The sequence below is a fragment of the Theropithecus gelada genome, chromosome 6 (genome assembly GCF_003255815.1).
Source record: "Theropithecus gelada isolate Dixy chromosome 6, Tgel_1.0, whole genome shotgun sequence".
NCBI lineage: Eukaryota > Metazoa > Chordata > Mammalia > Primates > Cercopithecidae > Theropithecus > Theropithecus gelada.
In genome coordinates, this window is record NC_037673.1 from 157,945,872 (window position 1) to 157,960,651 (window position 14,780).

General features: G+C 35.9%; 1 protein-coding gene across 3 annotated transcripts in view; it reads right to left on the reverse strand.

Moving 5' to 3' along the window:
- Positions 1–14,780, reverse strand: part of GABRB2 (gamma-aminobutyric acid type A receptor beta2 subunit) — a 264,173-nt gene that overhangs the window by 118,572 nt on the left and 130,821 nt on the right. For all 3 annotated transcript variants that reach the window (XM_025387860.1, XM_025387858.1, XM_025387859.1), the window contains exon 6: positions 7,441–7,523. In XM_025387860.1, the coding sequence (XP_025243645.1) occupies positions 7,441–7,523 (83 nt within the window). The remainder of the gene's footprint in view (positions 1–7,440; positions 7,524–14,780) is intronic.

Consider the following 14,780-nt stretch of genomic DNA (forward strand, 5'->3'; position numbering starts at 1 on the left):
AAGAAAATCATCAGCATGAAAAAAGAAAGACCAAGATAAGCCAACATACATCGTCAGAGAAAGAGAGAGGAACAGAGCAGAAAACTTGTAAAATAATTTAAATTTTGATGTTTAAAACCAAAAGGACATTCCATGAGAACAAGTGAGTATGGAAAATGAGTAACCACATCATAAAGAAGAGTTCTTAGAAACTGAAAACGTGACTGCCAAAACAAAATATTTACCAATAATAATATCTTTAGAATAAAATAAATATTAGCAATCTGGAAGATAAGAATTAAAAGTTTCAGTTCAGATCCATGGCACATTTATGCAAGAGACCAACGATGTATTTAGTGCAAACCTCAGAGGGAGAAAACAGAGACATTAAAAGAGGACATTAAACAAATAAGATTTCTCTTTACTAGGGGAAAGAACCCTTTAGATGGAAAGCGTTTCCTTGTGTTATTTTTAATATTCAATATTAAGACATACCCTTTATACTCAAGTCACCAGTTTACTTTCTAATAATGGAAAATTGAAAAGGCAGAGTCTTCGAGTCCAGATATACTTCAAGGTCAGAAATATCCATAGGAAATGCCAGAGGTTCAACATGCATATCCAAGCACTTGTCTATGGTCATGGGGGATCAATTGTTAAACCAAGATCACATTCCAACAAAGTATCTTCACACAGCGAGAATGGAATATAAATCCCTCACTTCCACAACACTGGACACAATTCAAGAAAATATCAAAATAGAACAGTGATGCAAATTAAATTTGTATGCAGTGACACCATGGAGCATTTGCAATGCTCTTTGCTTTTTTCTCAATAAATAATTACAACGAAGCCTCACTGGAGTTTTACAGGAGTATTTTTCTAATTTAAAATAACTCAAGGATCACCTAAAATATTTATTAGTTTCATTATGTGACACCTCCACTTTACACCCTCCTTTCACACACATACATGCACAGACACATGCACACATACCTTCTCTTCTGTTGAGCCTTAAGAAGATCAAAATATTCAAGAAGGTTTAGATTATTCAGAAAGAGAGAAAAATATTAGGGTTTTAGCCTTATTCCTCATAGGCACAAGTGTGAGATATATTCCTATGAGGAAAATCTGAGAGAAGAAAGATTGCTAGCGAAACAACAACAGACCAACAGCAAAACACATAGGTTGTTCTACTTTAAATTTTAGCAGGGATGTGATTTTCATCTTTTCCTAAATAGCATTGCTCTCAGAGGTATATGCATATGGGATCTGCATCCTCACATAAACCAGGGCTTGCCTAGTTGTCCTTTAACTGAAGTCCTATATATTTTTGCTTGTGCCAAGTAACCCCTAACCTACAGCTACTTAGAGAGACAATGTAATCCCATCGCTTGCTCAGTCAAAGAATTCCTTTACTCCCAGAAAATGACTTTACAGAATACGGCAGCCCATCTGATTTTTCACCAGCTGTAACTGCTATGAACTTTTCTTTTTTTAACTTTCAGCTGAAAATTGCCTTTTGGCATCTTTTACCATTAGTTAATTTTGTCTTTAGGGTACACAGAGTCTACTCTCTTTCCTTAAGAGGAAATTCTGCATTTATTTGAAAATAGCTATCCTGTTCAACCACTGCCATCCTTCCTAGCCTAAGTGTTCCTTCCTCAGGGTAAATGTTCCCTCCATCACTCCAGTTCCTTCTACTGGCTTTCCAGACTCCATAGTTTATATATCATTCATATTTTGGTTGTTCTGCTTGCTAAATATCCCTCTTAAAATGTAACTCTAACTGAGCACAGTATTCCAGCAGTAATTTGATAATGATAATGATGATGCTATAATGATAACAGCTGCTACTTATGGAAATATCAGTACCAAGCCTTGCACAAAGATCTCTATCTTGATTATCTTATCACCTTTAAGGGTCACAATATCGTACAAATGAGAAACTGCAGCTCGAAGAAGCTAAGTGACCTGTTTAGTTAGCTTGAGGAAACCATACTAGACAAGCCTATCTCTATTCAAACAATACCCTCTTATTCACTATACCACATTTGCAAAGAGCCCCACCAGCTCACTACTTCCTCTGTTACAGATGTTTTGAGACTACTGTTACACTCTAAGGTGCTATTGATGTTTACCTGGGGGTGGAGAAACATAATGCACTTTTCATTTTTTAAGTTATTAAAAATACCGTGTTTATGTTTACTGAAATATTAGTGAATATATAGCATAACCCAATACAGAATATATTAACTCATTGCTATAGTAAATTTGGATGCAATATCTCAAATGCTTCAATGTATCAATCTCTACTGACTTCTTTGACAAGGATGATTTAGAATAAAACTGTTGAATAAAGAAAACACAGCCTTTATTCCATCAATGAGCCAACAACATGTTGTCTTTATATAGTATACAAATTGGAAATCAGTAACACAACAGGCACATTTCTGTCTTCTGCCTTCCTAAAGCATGGTGCATACTCTAAGAAGAAGAGATGCTTATACCAAAACACTCTCACACACTCACAAGTATCTTTTGCTATGTCAATCAAATAGGCTTTAGATGACCACCAGGTTTGATTGCCTTCTTTGGCCAATAGAAATGTTAATAAAACCATGAAGGGATTATATTTATAAATGAACTGTTCTTTCACTTAATCCAAATCCAGAGGTCAAAATGTTTTTAAATATCCGTCTTTGGATTTTGAAGCTAGCTATTAATTCTTTCCCTACAGTCAAAATAAAACAAATTAATTTGCATCTTATACTGTAGGCACAGCTGGCTGAAACAGTCTATGAGGAAGTAGATAGCACTACAGAAAATGAGACTTACTTGGAATGTCAAAGCAAGGGCCAGAATAAAATCTACGAAGGTTTAGAAGGTTTAGAGCCCAGCATCACCCTTCTAAACCTTCGTAGGTTTTATTCTGGCCCTTGCTTTGACATTCCAAGTAAGTCTCATTTTCTGTATGGGCTCTGGGTCTCCTCGGCTAGACTTACTAATCTCATACTTAGTGCAATCCATGGTAGTATGGGACTTTTAAAATATAACAACCAAAGCTGGGATTATTATAGTAATAGTAATTATTAATTACTGAAGTTGCTATTTATTAGATGTCTACCATGGACTAAAGCAATGTGTTAGATTCTTTGTCTAAAGGACTTCATGTGAGCTTCATAACAATCTCCTATGTTAGGCATTATTATTTCCATTTTACCCCTGAAGAAAGAGGGTCCACTGAGTGAGTGACTTTGGCAGCGACTTAATCAGCGACTCTGAGAGGCCAGCAACAATTGGTTTCTGATGCTGTCACAAAGTGTGTAGGACTTTTTTCTTTATCTAAATCTTAAAAGGAGATGCCTGACGGGCTGTTTCAGTAAACACTTTGTGTATCCCTGTGAAGGTGCCTGTGAAAGAGTTGCTGAGAAAGTTTTATGTCTTCTAGTTCTTCATAGATCCCACTATGGCTGAGATTGACTGAAAATCCACATTGTTGAAAATGAGAACGCTAAACGTCTTCTCTGCGACACTGACGCTGGCCAGTCCAATTCACTCAGAGATAAGATGAGACAAAAACACATAATGAATGAACAAAGAATTGTCCTTTGGATTTTTAGTAATCTGAGCAGCTTATCAATGGGTTTAGTTTAGAGAATTCCTTATTCCTTTTCAGACAAGCAGTTCACATGCCCTAAGTGGAAAACCTGGAACCAGAGTGAAGACTAGATAAGGCAGCTTTTCTCCCGAGGGAGGGAAGAGGGGGGCATAATGAGGCCACGTAGTTGACATTGGTATTGTGTAGCTGAGCTGGCACAGAACACAGCTGAGTATCCCCCTGACTATTCCCGTTTCAAAGAGATATAATACTTCCACCACCTCCTTTTCACTATTTTTTATATCTGGATGGAACATATTAAGTGGCCTCACAGTGTAATGACTTTCAATGTCTTCCTGACAATGTGATTAAAACTTATTTTTTTTAAAGAGAGAAATCTTTGATTTGTACTAACAGTTCTAAATTATACTTGGCAGCATCAGATTCCAAAAGCATTGGCACACCTGGGGAGATTCACTATTTCTGTACCAGAACTCATTCCTAAACAGCAAGTGCATTCAAAAGAATTTTGTTTATGTAGGCTTGGGTATAACTTTGTTGTTGTTTGGTGCTTTCTCAGTGACACTTCCCTAGAAAAAGAGGCAGTATTCCAGTGTCCCTTTCCCAACCTGTACTGAAAGTTTCAGAGAGAGACAGAAACATAATGCATGCTATGTAGACAAAATATGGTAGAGTTTCCTCTGACCACACAGGTAACAGGAACATGTAGGTAAAAGGTGGCTTTAGGAGACAGAATTGGAAATGCCTAGGAATGGATTTCTCCTTTCAATTTTAGCAGTTAAGTTTCATGGCCTTCATAGTGATAAATATTATCAAGACCTATCTAATTCTACAAATCTCATGAATTCTATGAAACATCTTCCATCCCTCTATATTTAAGAAAAGTCATGAAGTTGGTGTGGTCCATATTAACCTTTTAGAGCCCTCAGTACTTTATTTCAAGGCTTGCTTTAAACAGCCTTTTTTAAAGATGTATAGAACTAAGTACTTCATCTTGGCAGCAATTTTAGTAATGCAATTTTATATTCATACATGTATTGACTTAAATTAGACATTGAGTATCCTTAACCCAAAAATCTGAAACATGAAAGGCTCCAAAATCCAAATCAATTTGAGTGCTGGCATGACACTCAAATAAAATGCTCACTGGAGCACTTCAGATTTTGGATTAGGGAGGTTCAACTGCTAAGTATGTAATATACTACTTACAAATATATTGCAAATATTCTAAAATCTGAAACAATCTGAAATTCAAAATATTTCTGGTCTAAAGCATGTCAGATTTGGGATACACAACCTATATATCTATCTCCCTCACCTTAATAAAGGAGGCCAGGGATATTGTATATTGCTATTCACTATTAGATCTTCAGCGCTTATTACAATACCTGGTAAAAGGTTAGCATTCAATAAAAATTTAATGAACAAATACATTCCTGAGTGAATGAATGAATGAACCATTAGCTCAATCCTAATGTCCCCTGACTCCAAGCTGCCAAGAGTCAGCCTATGTTATCCTCTCCTGAACTGATCCAATATACTGACTGTTGATATGCTGACAAGGTATTAATAATTTAGTAATGCCACAGTTAGGTTAATTTTCATTTGCCAGAGGGAGGGAGGAAAAGAGGAAAGCAGAGAAAGAAGGGAGGGAAAAACAGAGGGAAGGAGGAGGGAGAAGGACAGAGAGAAAGACAAAAAGAGAGACGAGGGGAGAGATGGGATGGGCAAGATGAGAGACGAAGAAGGATGTGAGAAAGAGAAAGAGAATGAATGAATGCCCAGAGAACTAGTAGTTTAAGGAATGGGATCCTAAATTCATTTCAATACGTTTCGTTAGTAAACAACCTGTTTACAACAATAAAGCCTGGATATCATGTATATCATTAATGTAACACCATATCTAATTCTCTGTGGCAATGATTTGCTAACAGTCTAAATATGAATAAGCCCAAATTTTCCATAAGGCCAGCTTATTTCCTACTTTTTAGATTAAGCGGTTTTAGAAGAAGGGTCTGTTAATCTGGTCTCTCCAAAATCAGTGTCTTTTCTAAGCAAGTCAGCTATCTTTCAAATCAGCACAGAGCCACTGTACCACTAAGTGGCTGAATGATCTTAGACAAATCACCTCACCTCCTTGATTTTGACTCCCTATGGTTGTAAAGACAGAAATATTAATATCGACCTTACTTAACAAGGTGATTGTGAAATGAAGTGAGATATGTAAAGCCTAAAGAATCATCATGGTAATTTTTAAATATTAGAGTCAAAATTGTAATTTAATAACAGAAAACTCTTAGGTGTTGCCTGCATCCTTAGGCATCCATTCTTTAAAATAAAGAAGCCTTGTTTACTTATCTGAGAGGGTTGTAGAAGGCTCAAATGAAATAATATCCACGAAAGTCCTTCACCTACCTAAACTATGATTATTTGATATCCCAGAATAATTTTCCCGCAAAAAATGCTCTTATGCTGTCTCTGACAGCACATATACCAAAATTGGAACAAAACATGCTTTCACCACAGAAATTCACGAGTGGTACATAGCAATGTGCTTATTTCAGCATATTCTTATATCAACAATGTGAAATTACAAAAGAATTTGAACTTCGTAGAACATTATTATGCTTTCTAAATTGTAGCCATAAGTTTAGAAAATGCAACATGCAATGCTATCCTAAAAATATTTACATAAAGTTAATCATTGAAATCCTATGGACCAATTTCATTAACTAGTTCTATAAGGCAAAAATATAATTTGAAAATAATGATGATTTGAAATACAAGTATGCAATCAGTTTCTTGAAAAAATACATGTAATTTAATTACCCTGGAAGCTATCTTTTAAATCAAGCGAAAATATCCGCAATGTGTCATAAATGCCATATTTCTGCTCAGAGCAATGATTTAGTCATGCTACTTGCCAGAGCTAAAACTCCTCACAAAGGCTAAGAGTACCCTCACAGCAGTCCGGTTACTTGTTATTTAGAATTCTAGATATAAAATTGTCAGCTTCCAATTATTTAGTGGGATAAAGATTTCGTGAGATAAAATATGGAAACATTGCAAAGAAGTGACAGAGACTCAAAATGTTCTTCTACCTCAAACCATCTCCCTGTGTGACCTCCAAAATGGAGATGTGTTATAAAATCACCATTTTAGCCCACCCAATAGGGCAGCTGACTGAATCATCAATGTGGAAGCTAAAATCATGGCCTAGAAAAGCAAGCACATTGCAAAACAGGTCAGCACAGTAAACAGAATTCACATACACACACACACACACACACTCACAATCTTGCTCATCAGATGGCCGTCAGCAAAAAATATACTTTAGAGACTGAAAATAGTCCCTTGAAATAACAACAGAAAACATTCTATAAAACCTTACTCTATGAATGTTTTAACTAATCTGAAAGGCCACATTTATTTTGCAATTACAAAGATAGAAAGTTTATGAGAGACAAAGACAGGACAACTTGTGACACTCTGCCACCTCCACCTATTTTCCAAAGCCTGTTGTAACTGTTTGCACCAATTCCATATTTTAAATGCCTGAAATAGCCCTTGGTCCCCTTCCCGGCTGTTAGCATATTCCTTTTATTGTCAGATTATTTCGTCCCTAAATATCTCTCCCGAAGATTTAGGGATGAGACTAAGAGGGTGGCAGCATAACTGAGAAAAGATGCTGTCAATGCCTCCCTCAACCAAATTTAGTGAGCTGGCAGATCCTAGCCCTAGCTCAGGGCCTGTGGTCCGGACATGAGCCAGCACCGGAGTCCTCTGCAAAAGAACCTTAAAGCAGAGTCCAGTCTAGCTGGATTCTCAGAACGACTTACAGCTCTCAATTTCCAAGGTGCAGTTTTGTTCATCCAGTGGGTACCTCCTTAGGTCCATCATGCAGGCAGCTGTGGTTGTGATTCTAGAAGATAAATAGCAATGATGAGTGTTGTTAGCAGGTCTAAGGCTGGAGCTGGGAATTTAAATCTAAGTATCAAAGAAGAGACTGTGACTTAGCCTTAGTATTAATGAAAATGACTGATGCAACTTTAATAACCATATTTCTTTATGAATCTCACACTGATTCAGAAGATAGAGACTGGACTAAATCCGTATTTCCCAAAGTATGGTCCATTATCTACTTGTATCAAAATAATCTGAGAGAGTTTCTTCAAAAGGCACTTCTCATGCCCCGAGAGTGTGTTGGGGAGACGTGGAGTGGTGCCAAAACTCTATTTTACAAGCATCACTGCTGACTGAGAATGTGGGCAAAGAATATTCCCATTTCTATCACATTTATTTTCTCCTCCTTTCTTCAAGATCAGAAAAACGTAATCTATCAATCTTAGTTTTGGTCCATCATTTTTCACCCTTCTATACATAACATAGTATTTTGCCAGTGCTTTAATATAACACACAATCAGCCTTTTATCTATACCTGATTTCAGTATTTTATCTATACCTGATTTCCGTCCTGAGTAATCTGATGTTTTCATGATCCCCTAGACAGTATACTCCTATGGGATGGCACAGTTATTTATTTAGAACACTTAGTACCTTTATTATTTTATCAGGAAAAAATAAATACGTTCCTTCAATTTGTCTTTATATTTCTGTCATTATTTTTTACTAATCTTTCTGTTGACCTTCTAGAAGCCAAAAAACATATACATTAGAGTTTTATATATTGTTTTATATATTATTATATATAAATACATATAACTATATATAATTATTATATATAAATATATATAACTATATATAATTATATATATATATACATAAAACTCTAAAAGAGTTATCAAGGTATGTTTTCTGATTAATGAGGCATCATAGGATCTTGAAAGTACACAAGTTTTAAAACATACCAAATGTAGGTATGAGTTCCATTTTTTAGTAAAAACTCCAACAGAGTACTTGGCACATAGTAGACCCTTTGAAAATTTACATCTGCTGAGGGAAACTAAAAGTAGAAATTAATGCTGAATTTGATCAACTTTAGCTTACTCTAGTGTGAGGGGTACTATACTATGTGTTGGGAACAGAGAAGAAAGATATAGCTCCAGCTTGGGAGAAATTATCTATAGCTAGACATTTTTATTTAAAAAGTCTTGGACAAAATCTAAACCAGTAACCCAGGTGGACTGAGCCGATGGAATTCCTGAGTCAGGTATGAGAGTCTCACTCCTCAGATACAGAATGGAAACGTGAGTAACTTGAAGTAAGTCATTCTCGGCTCTTTAGTTTGATTTCTGTTTCATTAAGGTTTGTGCTCTATTAATTTCGTAAGTCTCCTAGAGCTGATGTTTATCCCAATTCCTTCATTTCTTTCACCAAGTCCTGTTGGCTCTGCTGCATCGATTCCTTACCATCCCCACTGCCTCCCTTCTGAGTCTACATCCCCAATACCTTACATCCAAGGCCCTGCAGGAGCTTGGTCTCCCAGTCTCCCTATTCACTGCTCCACTATGCATTATCCACACAGCCGTCAGATCTTTTAAAAACATAAATTAGATCTTTCCACTCCTCTGCTTAACATTTTCAATGGCTCTTCCAAGATGAGCCAGAGTCCTGTCTATGGCCTGTTGTATCTGGAATACTCTGGTCCTTTCCTTCCTTCCCAGTATCATCTGACTCCATGTCCTCAATCAATATCATTCGGCCTTCTTACTTGCTCACTCTGCCTAGAACATGTGTCTCCCTGATCTTTACAGAGTCCTCGCTCCTGATCCTTCAGTTGAAAATGATCTTTTCTGACAGTCCGTTTCCAAGCAGCCCACCCAAAGTGGTTGCCTTAACTAATGCTCCATCTTATCTTTCTGTTTATTTCCTTCAAGCAATCACCAAAATCTGAAATTATTTTGCTTATTTATGGCCTGTTTGTTTTTAGAGACAGGTTCTTGCTCTGTTGTCCAGGCTGGAATGCAGTGGCACAATCTCAGCTCACTGCGGTCTCAACCTCCCTGTCGCAAACAATCCTCCAGCATCCTCCCAGGGTGCTGGGATTACAGGCATGAGCCACTGCACCCAGCCTTCTTTATGTTTTGTAAGAATCTGTCTTCTAATAAAGTTTAGGCTGCTTAAGGGCACAGATTTTGTTCTATTTGCTGGTAAGGAACTCAATAAGTATCTGATGGATGAATAAGCACATGAATTTATAAAGATGCCAGGAGTTGGTTTTGCTCATTGTAATTCTTTCTATTAATATTTAGAGGATTATTTTATTACATTATTTCTCTTTTTTTTTTGGTTTAAAATTAGAATGTGTCTAGAATGTTATAGAGGTTCTTTTTATATTTTAACAATAGATACATTTTAATTCATTTAAGATTACATAAATAGTACCAGAGTTTATCTTATCAACTTGATTGTTTATGTTTTCAATGGGATTTACCAAATTCTTATATCCTATAAATTCTATTAAAAGTTATATTTGCATTTTATTGTTCACTCAAGGTTAAAAAATTACAATTTATTTTGGCTCTGTGACACTTGGCTAAATTTCTCACTGGTCCACTGATGTTTTTTGTTTTTTAGTTTGGTATTACATGTACATTCATTCTGAATTGCCAATAACATATAGAGATCTTTACTATACAGAACAGACATTTTCAACAGAAATAAAATTAGGTACATGATGGGCATATTAAACACCAATGCTATTTATGTAACATGGCAGAAATAATCCTATCTTGAGAAACTAGAGAAAATTAACCTCATCTGATAGAATGGATACAAAAGATATGAAAGTTACAAGAGCATATACACAATTACAAAAAAGAGAGAGAGCCAAGTTTAGAAGACTTGATTGCGTTAATGAGTGAAGTTTGCAATTGCTACTATAGATTGTGGCTCACACTTTCTGCTGATACATGTTCATGGCAACTAGCATCCGTGAACTGGTGCTGAAAACACCAAGAAAAATATACTGGCTAATACTACTGCAAGAGCAATGAGTTCTACTCATGGTTTAAAAATAAATTAGAAGAAAGTGTTTTCCTCATAAACATATTCCTATTTAGTCCAGCATTTTACTGTTGGTTTAATGGTATAATACACTTCATAAAGCTAAAAGACATTTATAATGTCTTCTAGTCAATATTTACAAAGCATTTGTAAGTGTCTTCTGTTGGATTAGAACAGAAACTTTGCAGCCAAAATAGTCCATTTGGAGTCCGGATCACGTAGTCGATGATGAGTAACAGACAAGTCATTTGTATTCTCTGACACTTAGTTGCCTCATCCTGAAAATTTCAATGAAAACTTGCCACCCTACTTTGCTGTGATATAACAAAAGTAGGAATATTTTTAACTCATAAAATGTTCTGCAACTTTTGTTATAGTTATTACTACCTGCTAATATGTAGATAGTGATAACTCATTTTACTAGAAGTTATTTGGCAGTGTGAGTACATCTTTATATACATAAAGACATGTAGAATACTCACACACTTACATTATAAGCAAGGCAGAGATATCAAGATGGATGTAAATAGCTTCCCAACACATAAATTTGCAAAATAAATAATTACTCCCTACATATATATGGAATTCTAAGAAACAAAATATAGATGTACAACAAGCTTGCATCTTTCCAGGTGTGTTATGAGATCAGGAGCCACATCTGTTCTGTCATACTTATATCTCAAGCCCTTTGATAAGTACCTGGCACATGCCACCAACCCTAAATAAAAAATATTAATTATAATAATAATAATAAAACCAATATAACAATAAATAAAACAAAGGGAGGGATCAATAAACATAAGCATTCCAAAACTAAAGATTTTGATGCAATTCTCTATATTTAGTAAGTGCCTTATTTAACTCATGTAAAAACTCTCAAATATATTTGGAAGTTAAAATATAGAAGAAGCTATCCTGGAATTAATCTATTCCAAAAAGCTCGGGAATAAGCATCTAAATCTGTTCTTTGGGACTTTTTGATTTATAACAGAGCTATTTCTACAGGAAGAAGTCAATACAATAAACACAGTTAATGAGCTTTTCATGAACATGTCTTTCTGAGTGATGACAAACATCCTTAGTGGATCTTAAATAAATCAACCACACTACTAGGAGTCTTTGAAGTGAGGCTAGTACACCATTATGCAGGTATCCTGATTAATTTTTAAGACCATTGTGAAACAATTCTGTCTTCAATCAAAGGAAAGAGTCAATGATGCCTGAAGAATGTGTCTTATTTACCCGTAGTAAATCGTCTACAGTTAAAAGTGGAAAAGGGTCTTCCATGGGGTAAATTCTATTGCATGATGAAGACCACCCTTGGGGAATGCTAATATTCTGACTGGACTAAGAGATGTTTGGATAAACTCTTTACTACTTAGCCAATGGAAAATATTATCCAAAAATTACTTGTGTCATAAAATATTAACATAGAGCAAGAAAACAAATACATAGCACAGCCTAAACAGTCACTCAAGGCATCTATAAAATCAAGAAGTACAACTAAGCCAGTATTTTTTACCACAGCCATAGTTAATATTTTATAAAATCAAGAAATACAACTAAGCCAGTATTTTGTACCAAAGCCATAGTAAATATTTTATAGTGTCATTACCTGAGATTTATTGATGCTACCATAGTATTCCAAGTTTTTTGTTTGTTTGTTTTGTTTTGTTTTGTTTTGTTTGACAGAGTTTCGCTCTTTCGCCCAGGCTGGAGTGAAGTGGTGCGATTTCGGCTCACAGCAACCTCCACCCCCCAGGGTCAAGCGATTCTCCTGCCTCAGCCTCCCGAGTAGCTGGGATTATAGGCAACCGCTACCACACCCAGCTAATTTTTGTACTTGGAGTAGAGACGGAGTTTCGCTATGTTGGCCAGCCTGGTCTTGAACTCCTGACCTCAGGTGATCCACCCGCCTCGGCCTCCCAAAGTGCTAGGATTACAGGCATGATCCACCGCACCCGGTCCCAAGGTTGTTTTTGTTTTGTTTTGAGACAGGGTCTCACTCTGTCACCCAGACTGGAGTGCAATGGCATGATCTCAGCTCACTGCAACCTCCACTCCCCCAGGCTCAAGCAATCCTTCTACCTGAGCCTTCTAAGTAGCTGGAACTACAGGTGTGCACCACCATACTTGGCTAACTTTTTAAATTTTTTGTAGAGACAAGGTCTCACTATATTGTCCAAGCAGGTCTTGAATTCCTGTGCTCAAGCAATCCTCTCATCTCGGCCTCCCTAAATGTTGAGATTGCAGGAATAAGCCACCATGCCCAGCCAGCATTCCAAATTCAGATATGACATCTGGTTCCAAGTTTGAATATGACCAAAGATAGCTTTTAAGTAATAACAAATGCCTTTGCCAGCTGATATGAAAACCTCAGAATCATAATCAAGGTGACGTAACTTGGGCCTTTCAGTAGCCTCCTTAAGAGGGGCTTCAGGACTAGAATATATGGTCAAACATATGAGACTCTTGTTAGGATTTTTTAACCAGAAATTATAAGAAAGTGACTTTGGACTTCTACCTTATTTGATTTCTTTATATAAGCAACCATCCAATTATTCCACAAGAAAAAATACATCTTTGTATGTTTAAAAAAATTAGATGCCTTAACTCTAACTATATTCAAAACATATTGTTGTAATACACAGCATGCTTTTACTTTGTTCAAAATGTGTATTTACATAGAAGCACAATTTATTCTAATGACAAAGAATAAAGAAATTCTCCAGCATTAGTGGGCATCAATTACTAGAGAAAAATTAACATGTTAAAAATGCCAATTATAAAAAATATATCGATATATATTTTTGCAAACTACAAAGCAAACTAATATAAAAACTTCAGCTAATGGGCGAAAAGATCTAATTGCTGAATTTAAGCCTTAGAGTATGAACTAAATTTCTGAAAATTCTAAAGAGCTCACTTGAGTCTTTTCCTCCAATATTACTTTAAAAAATTTTTACTTTCAAATTCTCCAAGAAGACTTGAGGTTATTCTGTGTCTCACAACCATCTTAGTTAGAAAATGGAATTAATATCTTACTTATATTTCCTTAAAATATGCTCTTATTTTTGTAGAACAGATAAAACATTGCTTGTAGGAGTTAAGTGACTTTCACTTTGGCATTCTCACTAATAACTAACATATTAATTGATCACTTACTAGGTTCCAGACACTATCTAGTGTCACTGACATATATCATCTCATTTAATGTGAATTAAGTCCTATTGTTATTCCCATTTTATACATGAGAAAATTGAGGCACAGAAAAGTAGAGTGATTTTCCCCAAGAATCACACAGTGAGTGGTAGAGCTGGAATATGAATTTTGGATGTTTGACTCCAGGGACCACATTTTTAACTAGAATGTGGTAACTAACTTCCTAGTTGACCTTGTTAAAGTCATTTAGCTTCTCTGGAGGATTGATCAATTTCTTATATACCAAATGAGCTTAGAAATTCTGTAATCCCATGAAAATACATTACATGTTCTGTGACCTTGTATATTTTGTAATTTTGTTTTACCCACACATTCAAATGCTGCATTTCCCAGCTGTTCATTCTGTTTTAGTCAATTATGTAGATTAGCCCACCCCAGACAAGCAAATACAGGCCTCTCCCCAAGGAGTCCCACTTAATATTTCTCCCTGATTGAAGGTCTCCCTCAGCATTCCTCGCCATTCTATCCTCTTGATTTACCTCCACAGAGGCCTTCTGCTTAGATTAAAATCTCCTAGACTCATGCATAATTGTTTTTAAAAGCTCTTTAAAAGTCCTCATATAGAGTCACATGCACTACTATGCTCAACTTTGTAATCACCAAAAAAAGTAAGATTGCTAGCAATCATGTTCCCATTTGATAAATCATGCATTTCAGATTAGAGCTATTTGTACTCTTCTGCAGCTGTTTGGCCTTCTGTGACTCTTTCATTTTCTGGAATCTTATCCTCTGCAAAGAAACTGTGACCATGAAAGGGCTACACAGGTTTCTGCCACAAATGCAGGCACTATTACGAAGACATTCCCTTAAATAGCATGCTGTGGAATCAAAGCAACACTATCCAACAAAAACCTCATTTTTTGTGAGCATATAAATACTACTCAATCGAAAATATTAATAGATATAGCTATATCAACCTCAGCCATTATTCTTATTCTGTTGCTAATTCCTTGATGACCAACCTTTCTCATATTACATTCCTGGCGGTCTC